The sequence below is a fragment of the Nilaparvata lugens genome, chromosome 4, assembly GCF_014356525.2.
Source record: "Nilaparvata lugens isolate BPH chromosome 4, ASM1435652v1, whole genome shotgun sequence".
NCBI lineage: Eukaryota > Metazoa > Arthropoda > Insecta > Hemiptera > Delphacidae > Nilaparvata > Nilaparvata lugens.
In genome coordinates this window covers 58,450,256-58,472,149 of record NC_052507.1, presented here as the reverse complement: position 1 = coordinate 58,472,149, position 21,894 = coordinate 58,450,256, and the positions used below count along the sequence as shown (strand labels likewise).

Here is a 21,894-nt window from a genome sequence, read left to right as displayed (position 1 = left end):
CACAAGGCATACATATATCACGGCCATTCCTGTACACTCTCAATCACTCTCTCTCTCTCTCTTTTCCGTTTATCTCCTTGTATTTATAACTCTCTCCCTCGAAATTTCCAGCTGTGATCCTAATAAAATTCTCTCTACGGTCGAAAGTTTGCAGGGAAAACGTTTTTCTCTGGATTGAAATCGATTCTCGAAATTCAGGATCTGGTATAGCAATGCTCTAACACGGTTATCAGTGGAACTCTACTTAAGCCTCCTCACTATACCTATATATTATATGAACTCGATAGACTCGTTCCAGAAAAGTTCGCCGCCATTTTCTTTTTATTTGCGCCGTTTTCTATCGGTTTTCGTGATCAAATCACTGGGAAAAAGTTAGAACTGATAATCTGAGTACGGCACAACTTCAACCACATCTCACTCGAATGTAGTGAGTTCGTCTCTGACTGGTAACAAGGACTTCATTAGAATATAGTTAGTGTTCAATGAAGTAACAGTGGCTGAGATTTTTCGTGGAGTTTTCCGCAAAAGAGCCAGATAAAGAATCCCATCACTGGGTAAGGATACCATACCAATATTATCATAAGAAAATTCATAATATTTATTTATTTTTCAGGTTAAAAAAAATACAGTGATCGAAAAATAAAAAACAGGCTATTGCCCAAAACTTCTTCAATTTCCTAGTTTAGTTTCAAATTGTTCAAATATTATACACTAGCAAAAACCCGTGCTTCGCAAGGGTCTATTTTAAAACTTGACGTAATGAATTATATAAATCTAAAGTGTAGGTCATATCTAAATTCACAAAGAGCTCGATTCTTGTTGGCAAGATAGATGTTATTCAATGAAGAAATCATTGTTATTTTACTAAAAGATAGGATAAAATGAATAGTTCTCTTTCAGGGGGAGTTTTGACAACCCACAAAACTCATTTTTCATTTGAAGAAATAATATCAAAAAGGTGCATAGGACCTTACTTTTTTGTTCAGCTTGCCAAAATACCCCTCATTTCAATATTAAAATTTTCGACTGACTGTACAGTGAGTCAATCATTCTACAGTATCAAGGCTTGAATAATTTTGAAATTTTAATTAAATAAAAGTGGTAGAGAATAATTATCATGTAGATATCAACACCTTTATTTAAAGACATATTAACTGCATGCGTTTTCATATTGCCGATACAGCATTGATAAAACTGTAGACGTTTATTTAGCAGTCTCAAAAACCTTTTCTAGCTGAAAATTAATAATACATGCCACGTGTAGGCTTATACATTGCATCAGGAAAACGAAGTTCAAAACTATGGTTTTCCTAGACATATGTTTTTGAGATAATTTCTTTGATGCAGCTGTTTCACATTCACCATTATAAATTATACAGAATTTGTGAAAATAAAAATATTTATTGATTACCAAAACAATACTATTATTATATTAATGATAATAATTAATTATTAAAACAATACTTTTATTATATCAATAATTATAATATTATTAAACATATTTATCAATTATCAGAACAATAAAATTGAGGTTGAGTGGAATCAGGTAGAAAGCAATAACAGAACAGATGTTCTTTTTTGGATTTCTATCATATTATTTTGTTATTTCCAATGATTACAACATATGTTAGAATATCACATGTCAATAAATAAATTATCTCATTTCCATATGGCACTCACCTTACCATGTTCATAACCTTACTTAATAGGATCCTTTTCCATCCTTTGAAACCCTTAGAGGCAAAATATCTCAAAATCCGTTCTTAGTGCGCGTCTAGCATGTTTGAAGAATATTTGTGCAAAGTTTCAAGTCTGTAGGACAATTAGTTTGAGCTGTAGTGTGATTTTACATCAAAATTTTTGAAAAATGCCCTCTCCTGGACCCCCCTGTGCTCCTGATCGAGATTTTTCTGCATAGATCTAATTTTTTTTCGTAGCTGAACAAAAAAAGTTCCTCATGACTTTGCTGTGAAATGAGCGGTTCAAAAGTACAAAATTTTGGGGGGGCCCCAGCTCCCTCAGGGGGGCAAATTCCTGAAAATCCTTTCTTAGTGGATGTTTTCAGGCTACCATAAACAATCGTGCAAAATTTCAAGCTTTTAGGCTCAGTAGTTTGGGCTGTGGTGTGATTTCAGTCTGTCGGGGCTTAGCCTTTTATAAGTATAGAGATAGGTTATGTCCATTTCAATTTCTACACCAAATCCTCAATCTGGAAATATGAATTAGAATGAAAAAATTTGGATAAAACTTTCGTAAAAACATGAAACAAACTTTACATTCACAAAATGAAGAATAAAAATACTTAAAATTTTGAGCTGGAAAATATCGCCTTCACCATAGCTACAAACTGCCTTTTTTTAAATAATATTCTCACACTATTCATAATATAATAAAACATACATTCCACTGATATGCTTAACATAGAACATATTAGTCGTAACAAGTTTATTTCAAGTGTGAAGGGACTCATCTAACGGTTCACGATTTGTTGTTGAATAGCAAAGAATAACTACTGAAGTCTGTATTATCAGTTTAAAAATTATATTTTCCCATGTTCAAACGATTCTGAGATAAATCGTATCAAAGATAGAACCTTCACTTTACACAACCAACACAAACTATACAGCATTAGAAGCTCAACGTATCACTTACCTAATCTCTCAACTTCTCCAATTTGTTAAACATCTCGTTAACTCACACTGATCCCTTTTCTTGATATTGGTCTTTCAAAATGTTTAACCTTTTTTATATCTCGATTTTTTCCCGAGGGCTTAACTTTGGCTATAATCCCATACATAACGGTCCAAACACATCGTGCAATCAAGAGGAACGTATCATCTACAGGCTGGGAATGGAAAGATGATGATGATGATAATTATGAATGAGAAGGAGAAGAAGAAGAAGAAAAAGAAGAAGAAGGAGGAAGAGAAGAAGAAGGAGAAGAAAGAGAAAAGAAATGGAATCACGGGGATAGTGAGAAGAAGTGAAATAAATCAAAGCAGTCTGATATTATCCTTATTTAGTAGTCTCTCCACCCCTCACCTTTATCATCTTCTATTCTGCATCGAGTCGCTTTAACAATCTGAACGTGTTCTCATCTCCCCGGTAAATCTTAACGTGTAAAGTCTAAAGTACGGTAAGTTGTTACCTGTATGATATACTACCTTTGAATGTGTTCTTCATCTTCCACTTGTTTCACTTCTTGCTGGTTACCAACATTGTATCTTTTCTTGTCTGTTCTTTTCTCCTATTTCTGCAGCTCCTGCTTCTGCTTCATCTTCTTCTCCTCATCGTCATTTCATTATCTCCTCATGATTTGGCTTTTCTTTTCATGAATCGACAATGCATACTTTCCATAGTGCTCATGATGAATACGAATATAATGATACTTGTACAATATCTCACTCTAGTGGATGAATAACATAAATTCAATGGAAACTACATATATTGTCATACTTCATATTGTCAAAATCACAATTTTTTATTGAAATAATCTTATATTTTAGTTTCGATTGTTACATGTTAGACCATTACCGAACTCCAGTTGACTCTATAAACTTGTTCACAACAAAACAGAGAAATAATCAATCAATAATAGTACTTTACGTAATAAGTCCGGTAACGATAATTTACCGCATAAGTATGATTGTTTCTGCCCGAAACGTAGTTGAGGGCAGAATTATTATCAAACGAATGCGGTAAATACGTTACCGTACAAGTTACGTACAATATTTTTTGTCATACTTATCTAAGAAAGAATGATATTGCTGAGAAACAGAAACCATTACCTGGTGCTGCTCGAGCTACTGCATTCTATAAACATGACCTAGCCCGTAGCGCCAAGTTCATAACAGACTCACCCTGCGAGCTCTAATAAAATAATGAAGGCCTAAATTATAATTTCAGATGATTTCTTATAACTGAAAATCCTTGAATGAGTTCTTTAATTATTTGAGTTAGTATATTAATTACTCAGATGTTATTAGGATTCAGAAGTGTCCTAACATACTCGACTGTAAAGAGAACTTATGATCTCTTTACAGTATGGCCTCTTTCACACGATAGGAGACGTGCAACTTGAACACTGAACAGTGTTCTCGTTTTTTTTTCGAAGTACATTGAGTCAAATCGTGTCTTTCACATGGTGACTCCTATCCAGGAACCTCGTTTTGTCACGTCTTTTCCCCTCGAGGCAAGCAGAGGCAAGATCTAACAACTATGCCGACGGTTCCACAAAGTATGACTCATCACTTTTTTCTCAAAGTCTAACTTCCTTAAAAATATAGATAGAAGATTTCTGATTTCGGATTTGGATTCAGCGACCCTAAATTCTTTAAAGCGTAAGTCCCGTTTTCGAAAATATCCGAAAACAAGGAAGTTATGGCTGTTTTTAATAAAGCTTTCTATTATCATATAATTATACGGTAAAAACGAGCAGGTACTGTACTATACAGTACGTAAGTACTCTAGCTATTATAATACAACTTACACTGTATTCGTGTAGGAAATTTGGTAGGTTATTTATCTTGATTTCTGAAAATACCCCAAAATAAGGGAGTAAGATAACTTTGAAAAACCAAAGTTTTCCTGCCGATTGAAGAAACATTAAAAATATTAGTCTAAGACATATTATGTCTTAGAATAAAAACGTGTAACAAATATCAGATCACTATTCAAGCTATCAAGCTTTTCATAAATTTCATAAGTTTGTGTCGACGGTATCTATATATATAAAAGCGAAATGGCACTCACTCACTGATTGACTGACTGACTCACTCACTCACTCACTCACTCGCATAACTAAAAATCTACCGGACCAAAAACGTTCAAATTTGGTAGATATGTTCAGTTGGCCCTTTAGAGGCGCACTAAGAAATCTTTTGGCAATATTTTAACTCTAAGGGTTGTTTTTAAGGGTTTAAAGTTCGTATTTTAGCATGTATATTATTCTTTTTCTCCCAATCTCTTAATTATAATTGAAATTTTCATATCATATGTTACTATAGAACTATAATCTGAATAGAGTACCTCTTCGAAACAGTTGTTAACTGGCAACTTAATTAATAATTTTGTCAGCTTGGCATTAAGTTGAGTTGACTTTGTTAGGTTGGCACCAAGTTGAAGATTTGAATGCATTTATCGCGGAAAAATTGATTGGGCACTGCTACTTCAATCCTGGGAATATTATATTACTAGCCGTCAGGCTCGCTTCGCTCGCCATATCCGTTTAGCCAGACGTTTAGTCTGGACCCCCGACTGAATTGTCCTAACATTATGATAAAAATGCTCAAATGGAAAATGCAGGCGAGCGAAGCGAGCCTGCTGATCCCATTCCTGGACGATCCAGTCGGGGGTCCAGGGGGCGGAGCCCCCTGGCTAGACGGATATGGCGAGCGAAGCGAGCCTGACGGATAGTATGACATAAAAGGCAAATGCTCGCGCTTGGTCCATAGTTCTACGACTGAGGAATGAGGATTTAGGTCAGCAACTAAAATCGACAAGCCATGATTGTCGTCAATCTTACTCATGATACAAAGCTTTGTACTATGATACATGGTTTTCATTCCGTATCATTCTTTAATAAAAATAAAACAAGATTCCGGTTTCAAAAGCATCAAAGTCGCCAGGCTGGTCTGAGCTATTCATGTATTCATGACTTTTTTTCAGTATGCATTATCAACTCAGCAGTTCTAATACACAGACATCACATCACTACTTGGAATGCCATGACATTTTCTATTCTTTCAATTCCTATTATTACCATAGATCGATTCAGATCAGCACAATGTTTATACTGTATGTTCATAATAGATTTTTCTGATTGTAAAAAGAAATAGTCAATAATTGCTGGGAATTTAAAGTGATATTCAACGATTTGAACCTGATAAATTGGATTGTTGAATGACAATTGAAATTCAGTGAATTTTACTGTACAACATTCCTTTTCCTCCTATTTTATTGGGTGATGATTTATGATTTCATATTTGGATTCATCTTTTCATAGTTCAATATTTTTTTTGGAAAACTAGAACTTTTAAAAATCAAAAATGTTTATGTATAAACTTCTCAGGTGTTCAAAAACTTCTTAAAACCTTTGCCTGTCCCTTTGTGAGGCAGGAGTATTATTATCTTAGTATGTACTATATAATCATATGATAATGGAAAACTATATTAAAAACAGCTATAACTCCCTTGTTTTCGGGTATTTTTGAAAATGGGACTTACGCTTTAAAGAATTTGGGGTCGCTGAATCCAAATCCGAAATCAGAAATCTTCTATCTATATTTTTAAGGAAGTTAGACTTTGAGAAAAAGTGATGAGTCATAGGTTTGAGCAAACGTCGGCATAGTTGTTAGATCTGTCGGCTTATTCGTAAGATCCCCATGTGAAAGTACAGGAGAGCTGCAAAATATGAAATATGATCTTCCGTAATATGATATTCCAGGAGCGAGGTCTCTGCCGTGTGAAACTGGCCTATAGTATGCTGTAATGGAAATCACATGTTTTCTTATTCTGCAACAGCTGTTTACCGGCTTGATTCAATGCATGGAAAACAGCTGCAATTGAATAAGTATGACAAAAATTTTATTTTGTCACTACCTTCACCTATCATTCCATTTTTCCCTTCCTACCTCTATTAATTTCCCGATCTTCATCTACAATCCTCGATCCTCCTCCAATTATTTGTAATTGAAATATTTTTATCCTTTCTCGAGAAAGGGTATTCATCTCCTCGAATTACTTTCTATTCTATGATTTTAATATTACTATTCTTCTCCTTTCACTCATTCTAATTTCACTTTTCCATTTTAATACAGATTATTCATTTCCTAATTCTTCCCATCCCCATTTGATTCTCAAACTTCATTCCAGTCTACTTCCTTTAGTATTTTTTTCAACTTCTGTGTATTCCTAACAATTGTTTTTCATAATCCTTCTTTCTCATCTTCCACTACCCTTACTTCTTTTTCGTATTCCTGTTCCATGTAATATTATTCTAACTATATTTCAGTCTACTTCCTCCAATTACTTCCTAAAATTCTATGTTTTTCCAATAATATTGTTGATCATCATTCTTTTACTTTCTCTTCCACTCACCCCACTTCTTTTTCGTTTTCCTGTTCCATGCAATATTTTTCCAAAATATACGAAATATTGTTTGAAATATTATTTTTCATCTGTTCACTCCATCTCTATCTTCTCCCTTTCTTCAATAAATATTATATCAATATGATCAACCACTACCACCTAAATTTATAAATCTGTGAAATTGTAATTCACAAATTTGTAAATCTAGGTGGTAGTGGACCAACTCAATATAATCTAATATACGCATGTTCTTCATGGAATCCTGGAGATTAGAGACAAATTTAAGAAAATATAAATTCAAATATAGCCTGAATTCACATCGAGCTCACAATGATAGAATTTTATCGCTATAACTGATCCCACATTCGTCCAAGATTCATTGCTCCAAGTCACACCGCAAATAATGTCTGAATTCATTTCGGTTTGCTACCTTTTAAGGAATGTCTGCTTCAGTTGCTGGCCACAATTAGAGGTTTTAAATCAGCGCGAAAGTGATCAGAGTCGTCAATTTAGCGAGAGACACACCCATAACCTGATTGCAGTTAACTGGTTAGTTAACTGATTGCAGTTAACTGATGGTGGTTAATTCATGGATGGTTTCTCTGGTCTGGTAATCCAAGCAATTGACTTTCCACTGATCAAACACTTTTAAATCGGCCAATTGACCCAATTAGGCGACCGCTACGATATGGATTGAATTGGAGGTTGTATCTGTTGTCTCATTTCAGGTTGCTAGTATTTGGGTGGGATCGATTGTAGGGTTAAAGGTCTAGGTATTTATGGTTTTTGTAGTTACATATATGTGCAGTTGGGTTGTATGATTTGAATGATAATGTGATAAATTTGTCCGCACAATATTATTATATCGCCTGATTCCAATAAAAAAGTAATAAAATCCAGTTTCTCGAAATTGGACAATTATTCAACTAGAATTTTCATTTGGATCATATCAAAATCGTATAGAATGATTTCGTTCAATCATTATAGAAATCACTAGTACCCTCATTGCACTTTTGCATACAAACACAAAGCCCTATCACAATATATTATTAAAAAAATTTTGGACTTGTTATTCTTGAAAGGTATTTTATTGTTCTGCATGATTCGAATAATATCATGATTGTTACCTTTATTGCTTTTCAATTAAGTACAATTGAGATACAATTGTATGATGCAAATCATATAATTCTCATAACAATCATTGGATTTGTTTTAGGTTGTATTGTATCGATAATGGATGAATGAATTTTATTATAACCACTCTCGTGTATTGAAGATTTGAGAAATTGTTTCAGTTAAACGTTATCATAAATATTATTATCATTGTTTGATCATGATCAACAATCCCTAGTTAATCCAGAAACTGTAGTGTGCAGTTTACTGTAGTGAGCACTATAGTATTCACTATAGTCAACTTCAATAAACACTAAACAGGTGGTTGTAACTTGTGAGAATTCTTTCCATCCATTTTATTCAATCATTCCTTTTATAAGTATTGAATAGGAAAAGTAGGTCAAATAATGATTTTGGAGCCATAGAATGTAGTGGAGCTATAGTGGATTGGTAGTTGGTTACATTTATCAGAGAGTGAAAAGTTGTCATTGGCCAAGACAAGACACAAGACACTCTCGACTCTCGACTCAAGACACAAAAGCCATCATCATGGGCGCAGTTTTCATACTACAGCTAAGAGGAATGATGTGGTTGAATAAAAAGCTTTTTTGCTGGTTGTTCAATCACTGTATCACTTACTACTCTACATTCACAATAAAATCCCATACAGATATTTCTGAGTAATAATAATGATTCAAATTAGTCTACCTTTTCCGGCTACTCTGAATGCCATTCCATTCAACTATTCTCACAGTAATTTAGAAAAGTATCATTATTCTTCATTGAATTATTTTGTTGATATCGAATCACATTATCTCAACAATGATGTTTTGTTTTTCTGTTCCAGAAATTAACTCCACCCTCCAACCCTCAATCACAACATGCATCTACAAGTGACGAATTTCGCGTCATGCAGTGAGAAAGTGTGAACCAGTGAAAACATATCTCATTTTCCCAAAATGATTAGAAATGGTACAAACTCTTTGGGTAGACCCTATAGACCCAGGTCATCAACCTCAGAAACAATCCCTTTCGCAGATTCTCCCGACAGTCCTTCCATTTTACCGCCAAAAATCTCTCCCAAATCTGGGGGTCCATCCCCCCCACACAACTGTCGTTTACAAATGGGACGATATCCTCTACCATTACCCCCTCCTCCACCCTCTCCACCATCACTATCAACCCCTCCCCATAGAATTCACATGATTGACACTGATGATACAACCAGTTTGAATAATATTTTGGATGCCATTGAAGATCTGCCCGATGAATCCTCGGAGGGATCGGTTTTCGAGGAAGAAGAGGGTGTGGATGGAAAGGAGGAGGAGGAGGACCGGTTGACTCCGCTTCGTTCGCCCAAGGATAGATTGCAGGCTTGCAGGCTAAACTTACAAAATATGGCAGAAGTATGCAAGAAACAGGGAGCCAGAAATGTTCAGGTTAGTTGAAAAATGGTTTATCTCTATAATTCTTGAAAATACACATTCATAATGTTTTGAATTGGAATGGAGAATAATAATAATTATTATTGTTGACTTGTTTAACCCCCAATTGGATTCTATATTATCCGTTTTATTGGAACTCTTTCTACAGAATAATACAAAATTATTATAAAGCGTTGACAAATGTGTTAGTGGTAGTCATATTGGGAATAATTCCAATAATAGAATTCATTAACAATATTGTTTGTAATTACGTATCAGTATTAACAGCCAGTAACCAAAGTATGAATATAAATAATGTTAACTTCATAAATGAAGACATCTAATCTAATCCATCGCAATCTAATCTATCCTAATCCTGACAGTCTCATTCAAATCGAGGGGAAAACTAGATAGACTAGTTTTTTAGCAATAGTTCTCGGATTTATTTAATCCATCAGTTTTTAAACACCGTCATGCTGCATGAGACGTACTACAGGTACTCGTTTTTCACAAAATAAAGACACCAAATAATCGTAAATTAAACAATCATTGAACGATAAACGGTCAGTTCAATTGATAGCTATAATCTTGCAGCCGGCATGTCTGAAATTATTGAACCCGAGCTACAATCTGAACAAGCTAGCATCATGTTTACACTATCATTAAATCTGTAGGATGGTTGTACCCTGTCAAGTGCAAGCTCTAATTAAATGCAACTCAATTGACGGCTATCACTTGCAATTACTGACTAAACTGAATCTTGTGATATTGATACTACTGCTATTTGACCGCTGTTGTTCGAGTATGTTCTAGATTGTACTTGGTTTTGATAAGGTATAATGTAATCGTGAAATTCACTTAAAACTGTCAGTATTGTTGTATTGTGATTGATGTGGGTTTTCTGAAAAATACCACATACTCATAATAATACCTTAAGCTTATAATGAATGAACACTAGATGAATAAAAATGGAGGTTGAAAACATCCACTTTGTGTTCACTCACTATCAGTGTTGGTTGAATAAATAACATTGTTTTTGTCCCTATGGAATGCTGACAGTTTTGAATAAATATTACAGTGGTAATTGTTACAGTAGTAGATGTGATTGTAATTAATTATAAATTATAGGCGAATAGGAAGAAAGCTCGAGTTCAAGTGGAATAAGGGAATAGTGAATTGAAATGAATGTAGTGAAGTGATAATTAAGAAGTAAGACGTAATAATATTGAGAAGTAGAGTATAAAAACAACGCGAATGAAGTAAAGGGGAGGGAGATAGTGAAATTTCAGTGGTACAAGAGTACATGAGGAATAACAGAGTCAAAGAGAAACATAAAAAATGATGGAATATCTTTCTAGAGAAGACATTTAGTAGAGAAATAACTAGGAGAAAGAGAAAGTTGGAGTGAGGTAGAAAGAATAAATGAAGTTGAGAAATTGAATTCAATGTTGGAGAAAAGTAAAATACATAGAAGTACATGGATTAAAAGTAGTCTAAGTGTAAAAGTAATGTAACTTGTCGAGCACCCACAATCAATATTGTAGTTACGTACAAAGGATTGGGTACTGAGTATCATCATATTTCATATTTATATTGGTCTATATTTCATAGAAGAATTCAATCATGTCTATGTAGTCATACGAATCTATATAGAGTTAATCCAGATGGATTTCCACATATCAGTATCAGAGTCCAAGACCGGTACAGTGAAAATATTCTTCGCATGAGTTCTGCTGGTATTATTCCTAATCAGCCTGGGCCGGGTGAGTATAAGACCTAAGTAGTCCTGTTGAAACTCAAGAAAAAAATATTTCCACTGAACCGGACACAGAGTCTAAAACTGTTATGTGTGAAACCAACTTTATTTCGAGCTCCCACACAACAGTGAAAATATGATTCTCATAAGCTCTAATGGGATTATTCATACGTTCTGTGCCGGGCTGAATGGAAACAGTCCAATTAGAATTTGTGATGATTATATTTTCACTTCTCACTGTAACTACTGTTGTGTGGGAATCCCCGAATCCAACTTCATAAGTTGAATTGATAAAAATAATATCAATAGTACTATTGTAGGCCTACTTATGAGGTCGATACGCTGGAAGTGAGTTAGCCTAAATTGTATTGTCCCATAATTCTAGACAGATATTTCAACATTGCTTATGAATTTAGTTAGTATTGTCTGTAAATGGGATGAAATAATTCTTAAAGTACGGTATCTAGTATCCATTGGTAGATTTTCAAATACATTTTTTAAAGAGTAGTTGACTGAAAAACCGACTAAAGACAAAAATACTCAAATCATAATGTATCTAATTCAAATCATGATAATCCATTAAGAAATCTATTATATGAATGTGATAGAACACTATGATGAATGAAATGAATTTTATATACTATAATTAACACTATAATATTTATTATGATAATATACACTAAATGAAATCAATGTTCTCTGACAAATATATTATTCAATCACGATTAAAATATCTTTCATGTCCTCCAGCGAGTTTTCCCAGGGATGAGACTCAGTTCAATCTAATTTTTATATCTTAAACCTACTATGTTCCAAATTTTATGAAAATCGTTAGAGCCGTTTTCGAGATCCGTTGGACATGAATAACCAAATATATAAATATCTACAAAAATCGCTCGCTTAATATAATAGGATTTAGATAATATGCATAATCTTCCGTTAACTCATTACTTTTCCAACCCAACCACATTCTTCATATTGAAACATCAATATACCAAACTTCTGATGTGTGAGGCCGGAAACGTCCGAACAAAGTGATCTTAGTCACACACCGCATCTTCACATAATATAATCGTTCCAATTGTCGTCTCCAATTGAATAATGTAACTGTTGATCTGTATATCCGCGCTCTTGACTTGGAAGGCACAGCTATTGAACTGAAGTGAGATCCGCTTCTTACTGTCAGCATTGGTTGAATGGTAAGCATTGGTGCTATTCTTATAAGTGATACTGACAGTTCAATGGGAATGTGTTTATAGGAGGACCCTCCACTATAGTCTCAATTATTGAAGGCAGGACAAGCGGTTGAAGTTGAAGTAGTATTTGAGCTGCATTCTTATTCTACTGATTGAGTTTGAACTTGGACTTCGACTCAAACTTGAAGTGTCAATTGAACTTGAACTTCAACTTCGAGTGACGATTGAACTTGGATTTCATCTTGAAGTGGCAAATGCCTTTGTACTTCATTTCTTACTCCGTGAAGTTGTGATTGAGCGTGATCTCAATGTCGAGTGATAGTATTTAAACTTAATCCAGACTTAAAATTGAGCTGCATAATGAATCGAGTCTTTTCGAAGAAAATATTGAATAATGAGATATCCCATGATATAAGGCGCTTATTTTCCAAATTTCACTATTTATTCAAGCCGATAGTCCACGTAGTTCTTTTTCGTAACGCTTGTAGTGTCTCTTGCGATGTGCCATTCATACATTCTCCCTCCTCCAAGACAGTGATAATCGAAAGTAATCCACAATAACCGGCTCGATCGAACAGTGAAATTTGAAACAAAACGCCTCATAGCATGGAATATCTTCTTATGCTATCATTTCTCTATGATTGAATTTAGGATGGCCACTATAAAGACAGGACGAGTTTGTTGAAGAATAATTTATACACACAGTCATGCTCGTCATGCATGTTGTGTCATCAGCGAGAGGCTCCGAACAAACTGTTTTGAGGTTATGTTCTTGTATTTTCGTTTTTATTTATTCTAAAGCTGCGTTTACACCAAAGTTATTAAAAAAATGTTAATAACTTATTCCTTATAGATTCTATTAGATTGAACATAACTTATCATACACATGATGATCATTATGTGTTTGTCAAGTTCCGTTCAATCTAATAGAATCTATAAGGATTAGGCCCTAAGTTATTAACATTTTGTTATTAACTTAGCTGTGAACGCGGCTTTAGCTTCTCTATTTGAGATTGGATTTTTTGTATCATAATAGTTTGTAATTTTCCAGTGGTCTATATTGATTGTTTTTGGTTTTTTATTCTATGTTAGAAGCTACTGTTGAACATCCTTTTTCCGATCGAAGCCTTTCGCGTGAATGTCGTTTTAGTTGGAAGTAATGTCAATATTGGAAATAATGTTGATACTTTATTTCCAATATTAAATCCAGTACAAGTACAAGTTGAATTCATCTTGTGTTCCTGCATTCAAGCTTGTTTCTGTGGTTCTGCTGAAGAACTGATACTATTATCACTAATTAATAACATTTATCACTGAATATAATATTTCTTTGTTGATTGTCATTGAAACTAGTCTCAGAGACTTACCATTTATTGTTTTTGATTCACTATAAATCTCAGAAGCTGCCTACATACTTTTTTACCATTCGCGCATTACACTTTTTATCAGTTGATGCTAAGCTTCCTTTGTTTCACACCATTTCTCCACAAATACAGATATAATCAGCTGATGAAAAGTGAAATGCACTTGTACGTGGCGCAAAAGTCTGTACGTAGCTTTCAAAATTATGAAAAAATATGAGGCTCAGTTCATCCAATGATGATCCAATTAGTTCTGAAACTACCAATATGACCATGCTAAGCAATAAAATCTGAACTTTTACTTCAACTTTGAATTCACAGACGATTCATTGCTCAAATTCTCTGATCAATTTACATTACTAGAAATTTAGAAATAGTCGAAATCCTCTACTAAAGACATTCAAAATTATATTTTTATAGTGTTGAAAGCAGCTTAGTAATCTGAATAGAGAGCATTTCATTATCAGTTGAAAATTATTCGATTGATGCTGCATATCAATCTGGGGGATACTACGAATCAATTACAACATTTTTATGAATTGAAGGCTTTGAATTCGGTTTCATGATAGCGCTGATTAGCTATCAGTAATGATATATTTAGATACGTTTAGCTCCATGCGCCTGCTACTACCGTTATGAGGGTGACCACTTTGATAGCAGTACTCCTCCAAATACCATTTATGAGATTGAATTCGCTTCCTGGTGATTCCTAACTCACTCATCTCTCATCATCATCCGTCTCATTACTAACGCACAAGCCTAAAGCTCATATGAGCATCATCCTCAGAAAAAAAATTGTATAGTGGTGAAATTAGTTATTTGTACAACTAGTGCGCAAAGTGACAGTTTGCTGCACCGAAAGAAACGTTTACGGAATGGTTTCTTGAGTGCAGCAGAGGAACTTTGCGCACGTATTTCACATGACATTTTTCCTACAGTTACCATTGAATATGAAAAGTGGGTAATTATGGGTAAAATCACCTGAAATCCATCAAATGTTTGTGTGTGTGATGCTGTTATTAATAAAAACCTCAATTTATTGTCAAGTTGAATAATGTAGTGGTAAATGAATGAAGGCTGTGTGCTGAATGTGGTGGCTGTCGCTGTCCACGATGTCCCTAATATTATTATAACGTGCACCACAGTCACAGTTACCAACTTAATTTTGATTTTGCTGCACTGGTGCTCCATATAACCTACTAACTATTTTCCGTTGTCATGCTGTAAATCTAAATCTGGAGTACGCAAAGTACTCACTTTTCGCACTAGTGCGGAAAAGTGATTCTTTGTGGCCTGCAATCAGTGCAGAAATGGTCAGTGTTCAGGGTATCTGTAGGAAAAATCCATTTTATTTTTAAATCTCATGGAATGATTGAGAACATTCACGAATCCCTGTTACATTCAAGTAGAGTCAATTTTCAAGATACCTGAATTGTGGTTAATGCTACAGTTTACTGAGTATGCATCTATTTTCCAGCCGTGAATGATGAGAGAGATTTTGATGAAATTTGTGTAACGCAGGCACGCGCCATTGTTGACTAGAACGAGTCGATTATATTCCCGACCGCACTGCTCAGTAATGAACCAAAGAAAGTTGGCGAAGAGACCCGAGAGAGAGAAAGAGGAAAGAGAAGAGGAAAAAAGAGAGAGGAAGAGGGTAGGGAGAAGAGAAGAGAGTTGAAAATGAGGTGAAAAGGAAGAGTGGGGGAAATGTCATGCTCCGATTCACAATTTTTCCAAACTTGAAGTTTATCAATCAGTAGAATTTGGAAGGGTGGCCTTCACCTCGCTCTATCACCATGCTTTTCTTCAACTCTCAACTTCGTCTCTCTCTCCTTTTATTTTCACTCTTATTTCCTCTATCACTATCACTTTCATTCATGCTGCTCTAAATTTAAATGTTATTGTAACCCAGAAAATCAATGTTAGTTTCATTTTTTATCCAATAAAATGCAATTAACCCTATGTAAATCTAGAACGGAAACTGATGTGAAGCATTATAACATCCGACCAAATATTTCTTACTAACGCTGTGCTGAGATAGGGGGAGATTATATTATTCTTCATCTTCCAGCTATCTCAACTCTCCAAACAAAGCTGCATATTTGAAAAATAATTATTGTGTTCCAAACATTTCCCTGTTCATCTCCTCGATGACTTGACTGAAAGGCTCGTATTACATTGGGCCAAAAGTTTCCGGTCGAATCACGGGGCATTAGTTGTAATTATAATTGCGCTCATTGAATTATAGTGAGATTCACGTTATGAACACGTGTAGGTCATATCTGATTGACATTGTTGTAGCTATCATTGTCTGTCATGAGACAACGCAAATAGCTATATCCTTTCTACCTAAAAACATAAGATTTTTATTTTAGTTTTAAAAACTTTGATACAACAATCTACAATCAACCGAAATTGAGTTATTCAGTAGTTATAGGTATTCTATTTCAATTTCTTTATAAAGTAATTGCAAAATGGAAGTCCCATTTACAATAAAATAATTCCTAAATTACCTTTCAATATAAATTTATATAGTTATCATTAACCTATACTTTTAGGCTAACTGAAACATGCTTGTGAGGATGGACAAAGTCTACGCTGGTCAAAGTTATCAACTTATAAAATGTCTTTATTTTCAGCTATAATATTCCTGTTTTTCTTACAGTAATATCTGATAATTATTTCATTTATTAATAAATTGATTTTTTAATCAATTATATTACTTGTCTACTGATGTATTTTGTTACAGCCAGAAAAAACATGGATGATGACCATGTTTGTTTGTTTATATCTGTACATTCACTATCAAAAGTAGAAATAGAATATTTCTGGCGAACTGACAACATTGCATAGATAGAAAGGGATAGCTCTATCTGATTTGTCGAATGATAGAAAAATAAACTAATACTATTGTCAATCAAATACTGCCATTATTACTTGGCCTCACTCTAGATAGTATTGATCTGAAGAAGTCAGTGTTGTGTGATGTGGTTATCATTTTTTCAGTATAACTCTTCCACCTGTGTCGATTCGATCTACCTTACCAGTATTCAATGAAACAGTTCAAAATATAATTTTTCACGAAGCCTTGTGCACACTACTGCGATTCTCATGACAGCGACGGCAAAGATTTCGACCAACAGCGGGTTGAATCTTGTGCCGTTCCTGTCGCCATCTTGCGCATCGCAGTGGTGTAAACAACCCTTAAACAAAACATAATGCTTACTCCTGAAATAGACCAATTAAACCTAATTCATAATCAATAAAATTCCAACAACTTGAATTATGTTATGCAGGTGGTAACTTTATTTTTGTTTTCAAATCACATATTTTCTAATAAAAATAATTCATTTGAGAATCCGAAAAAATACATTAAAAAACGATTCATCCTAGAATCAGCTAGTTCGAATAACACACAAAGTTTTAGGTTCTTATTAACTCAATTACAACAGGAGTAATCTTTTCAATGTTGCTTCTCCTTAAATTTTCAAAAAACACCTCAAAAATTGCTTATTTGAGGTCGACGAGGAGTTTGCCGTCTCGCTTATCGTTGCCGTGGGAGGTCGGCCCCATTGACTTGGTTGACTTGTACTCCCCCATCTATCTTTGACTGGTGCTCGGAAAATGACATATATATAAACTTTTCCATCTATTGATCCTCTTCAAACTTCAAAGATTTTGATTTTTGGTTCGCCGCTTCTTTAAAATTTCTAAATCTACTATCAATCTTATCTTTATTTCATTTTTCAGCTTTTCCTATAATTAGTATTTAAGATTTAAAACCTTCATTTCCTTTTTAAATTTTCCTACTAGTCCCTTAAATAAACTTAACTCTAGCTAACGCACAGGCAATATGTTGACTATGTAAGCTTTTCCCTTAAACATTATTATTATTACAGCAACTTATTTATTAATTCATAAACCTAGCATTGTTTTAGTTCAATATTATTAAGTCAAATTGATTTTAGGGTTTGTTTTATTTTAATATGATTTATGAAATTAAGTTTAAAATGAATAATGTATCAATTTTAAATGCTGATATTTCTGTTGTATTTTTGGAGGAGGTAAATTTGATTTGATAAGATTTGAGTTTTCAGCAAAGGAAAGTTTTTAATTAACTTGAAACTAATGACTGATGCAATCAAAAGCTCAAAAGCTAAGTAAAACACTGTAGCCTTGAGCCTTATCGTCTACAGATCGAAATATGATAACGATAGGACCATCACTCAATTACCTTCAGGCCCATCATAACGCTATTTGATTTTTTCAATTTGTAATGATTGTACTTCTTGGCGATGAAACTTGGAATAGATTTCCGGCGTTTTTTGTGATCACAAATGTCCCAACTACAGTCACGTTTTTGTTATCAACACCTCTCAAGAAACGCTCATTTCTAAGATCCCCGATAAAAATTGCAGCAAGAATTTGCTGTTTGGAAAATTCCAAATCTGATGTTTGCTTCTTTTTATCTCCGCTTTCACCCACGATCAATTTGGAGTCATTCTTAAAGATGAGATCGTCATAGAATCTTCCGTTACCCAATACTCTGAGTTCTGTGTAAATTGTCAAAAAATCATTGCCAAGACGTGCATTGGAATTCAATAAAGGTGTTATTGTAAAGATAATGTATCCGTACTTTTTGAAAAAGTCTATGTTGAAACTGTATGATGTGCCAAGCTCGATGGTGTAGGTGTTGCTTGAACATGTGCCTTCAATAGGAAATGTCAAACGTGTTGAGCATTTTTTTAACACTCTTGGAAACGAAGGCAAATTTTCCACTTTTGAGTCTGTGTGGATTTTTAAAAGTTTGATACTTATTGCAAGTTTTTCCTCAGAAGTAAACAACATAGACTGAGAAATTTTAGAAACAAAGTCATCTGCAGTTATATTGGAAAATTTCATGTAATCTTTGAGAATGTTGAAGCTTGATGCTATCCCTCCTGCTTTTATATTCCTACGATCAGCTTCTGCGAGAGCCCATTTCTCGAAATAATCGAAAACTGCAACCTCTGATTTCAGTGTCAGTGATAGAGATTTTAGAACAAATTCAACTGTCTCTGGCTTTGCTGCTATAAAATGTTTACTTTCCATGACTTTATCGGTTTTTTCTCGAACAATTCTACAACACAACTTTTCAAACTCTGAGACTTTATACATTTGGCAATATTCGAAAAATTCTAATAGTTCTGTTGGATGAATATTATTTTCAATATATTCTGTACAGTTGAATACAAGTTCAGAGACAATATACTTCCGGGCAGCTATGAAAGTTGTTAACGCGTGAGTTAATGAATTGAAATTTATCTCACCTGTGTAAATGAATTCTTTCATACTTTGAAATCCATCCGAGTCCAAATCTTCAACTATAACAACCTTTTCTTCTTTGAGCTCACTGTAAAACATTGCATAAAATACATCACTTGCAACTGAGAATACTGCCTTGTGGCCTCTAATAACAACGTTTCCCAGACCAACACGAAATTCAACATCACATGTTTCGCCACTTTCAGTAAAACTTAGCAGTCTTTTGTAGTAGATTTTATTGGAAACATTACTTGAGTCTTTGGAACCCTCTGAATTTTTGGTAAGTGAAGACATTTTTGAAATATTTGTAGAAGAAATCAACCTATACCACCAACTAGATTGCAATCTCGAATTACGACTACAGTATTACAATAATTCAAGACAATAGTAAATACGAGGAAGAATTGACATAATTATCACGGTACACTTCTACTGCTTGCTGTCAATGAATACTGAGTACTGAGCAGAAGAACTAACAAACACGAATGATAATAACTTCAGCTCAGTTCATCTATTTACCTATCTATACAAGTACAGTATCTCTAACTGAGCTTCATTGATTATTCCTTGTTCTTTAATGCTTCAGGTAGACTGTGAGATAAAGTAAGGAGAGATAACAGTTCTTAAGGTTGCTATTGACAATCATGCTCCGGCTGGTTTTGTATTGATTGGCAGTAGACTGAGTATTTTTTGCCTCTTCAATTAAAATTCGTAGACGAATCAAACGATTGAAGAAAACGGGTGTCTCACGAGGGACGCAATCCAAAGCTGAATTCAAAACCTATTTCATCACATATGAGGGTATACATAGTGTAAAGTTGTGAAGAATAAAAAATATGAATACAAAATATTAGTAACTAGCAGGAACCCGTGCTTCGCAAGGATCTATTTTCAAAATTGATAATCTGAAAACTTGATGTAATGAAATTTTTAAGAATTGAAAATAGGCCTATAACCATCCTTGGTTAATTAAGAATCTAGCCTATATGCAAAATTTCAAGTTGATTAGTCCAGTAGTTCAGACGTGATAATGCGTCAAACATAATTTTCCTATCCCGTACATGTATAATAAGCCAACTCTTTATTTTATTATAGATATGGTTAACGACTGCAAGAGATAGGAGTGTGGAAGAGAATAGTTGTGAAACTATGATAGCCCCAGAAGTTTCTCGAACACAATAGTAGGTACTACATGAACTTTTTGAAAGTGATTTGAAAAAAATGTTAAAACAACAGAACTAAAAGTTGTCAACCTTATCATTCTACCTCCATTTAGAGAGTTCGATTCTTGTTGGCAAGAAACATGTTATTCAACTCAGAAATCATTGTTAATTTACTCAACGATAGGATAAGTTGAATAGTTTCCCTTTCAGGGGGAGTTTTGACAACCCACAAAACTCATTTTTCATTTGAGGAAATATCGAAAAGGTGCATAGGATCTTATTTTTTGTTCAGCTTGCCGAAATACTCCTCATTTCAATATTAAAATTTTTGACTGACTCTACAGTGAGTCAATAATTCTATCATGGCTCGAATAATTTTGAAATTGTAATAAAATAAAAATGGTAGAGAATAATTCATGTGAATGTCAACACCTTTATTTAAAGACATATTAACTGCATGCGTTTTTGTATTGCCGATACAGCATTGATAAAACTGTAGACGTTTATTTAGCAGTCTCAAAAAACTGTTCTAGCTAAAAAATTAATAATCCATACATTGCATCAGGAAAATGAAGTTCAAAACTATGGTTTTCCTAAACATATGTTGTTGACATAATTTCTTTGATGCAGCTGTTTCACATTCGCCATATTATTATACAGAGTTTGTGAAAAAAATATTGATTATCAAAACAATACTTTTATTATATTAATAATAATATTAAACATATTTATCAATTATCAGAACAATATTATTGAGGTTGAGTGGAATCAGGTAGAAAGCAATAACATAACAGATGTTCTTTTTTGAATTTCTATCATATTATTTTGTTATTTCCAATGATTACAACATATGTTAGAATATCACATGTCAATAAATAAATTATTTCATTTTCATATGGCACTCACCTTACCATGTTCATAATCTTACTTAATAGGATCCTTTTTCATCCTTTGAAACCCTTAGAGGCAATATATCTCAAAATCCGTTCTTAGTGCGCGTCTAGCATGTTTGAAGAATATTTGTGCAAAGTTTCAAGTCTGAAGGACAATTATTTTGAGCTGTAGTGTGATTTTACATCAAAATGTTCGAAAAATGCCCTCTCCTGGACCCCCCTGTGCTCCTGATCGAAATTTTTCTGCATAGATCTGGGTCCTGCAGTTACTATTCATAGTACAGCTTTCAATTTTTTCTCAATATTATGTAAACATAACTGGCTTTCAATGTGGTCCTATACATTTTTGCGATAAACCGCATAGTTTTTCCGTAAAAAAATAAAATATCTCGAAAAATGTATTTTTTTATTATGGACTTTTTGTTATTTCTCGAATATTCAAGTAATTAGCCGACTTAGAGGAAAAGGCTCCCAATAAACGTTGTAGGCCGTTTCTTGCTGAATCCAATGATATATATAGTTTGAGGGTTACGATCATAGATGCGGCGGTGGGAGGGGGATAAGTAGCACTGTTACGCTGCGGCGCGGTCCT

At 34.0% G+C, this 21,894-nt stretch overlaps 1 protein-coding gene across 1 annotated transcript in view; it reads left to right on the top strand.

The window, feature by feature from the left end:
* The window catches only part of LOC111057093, a 206,752-nt gene that overhangs the window by 5,107 nt on the left and 179,751 nt on the right, over window positions 1-21,894 (top strand). The window contains exon 2 of the mRNA XM_039427042.1: window positions 9,050-9,641. Within this exon, the coding sequence (XP_039282976.1) occupies window positions 9,162-9,641 (480 nt within the window). The 5' untranslated portion in view covers window positions 9,050-9,161. The remainder of the gene's footprint in view (window positions 1-9,049; window positions 9,642-21,894) is intronic.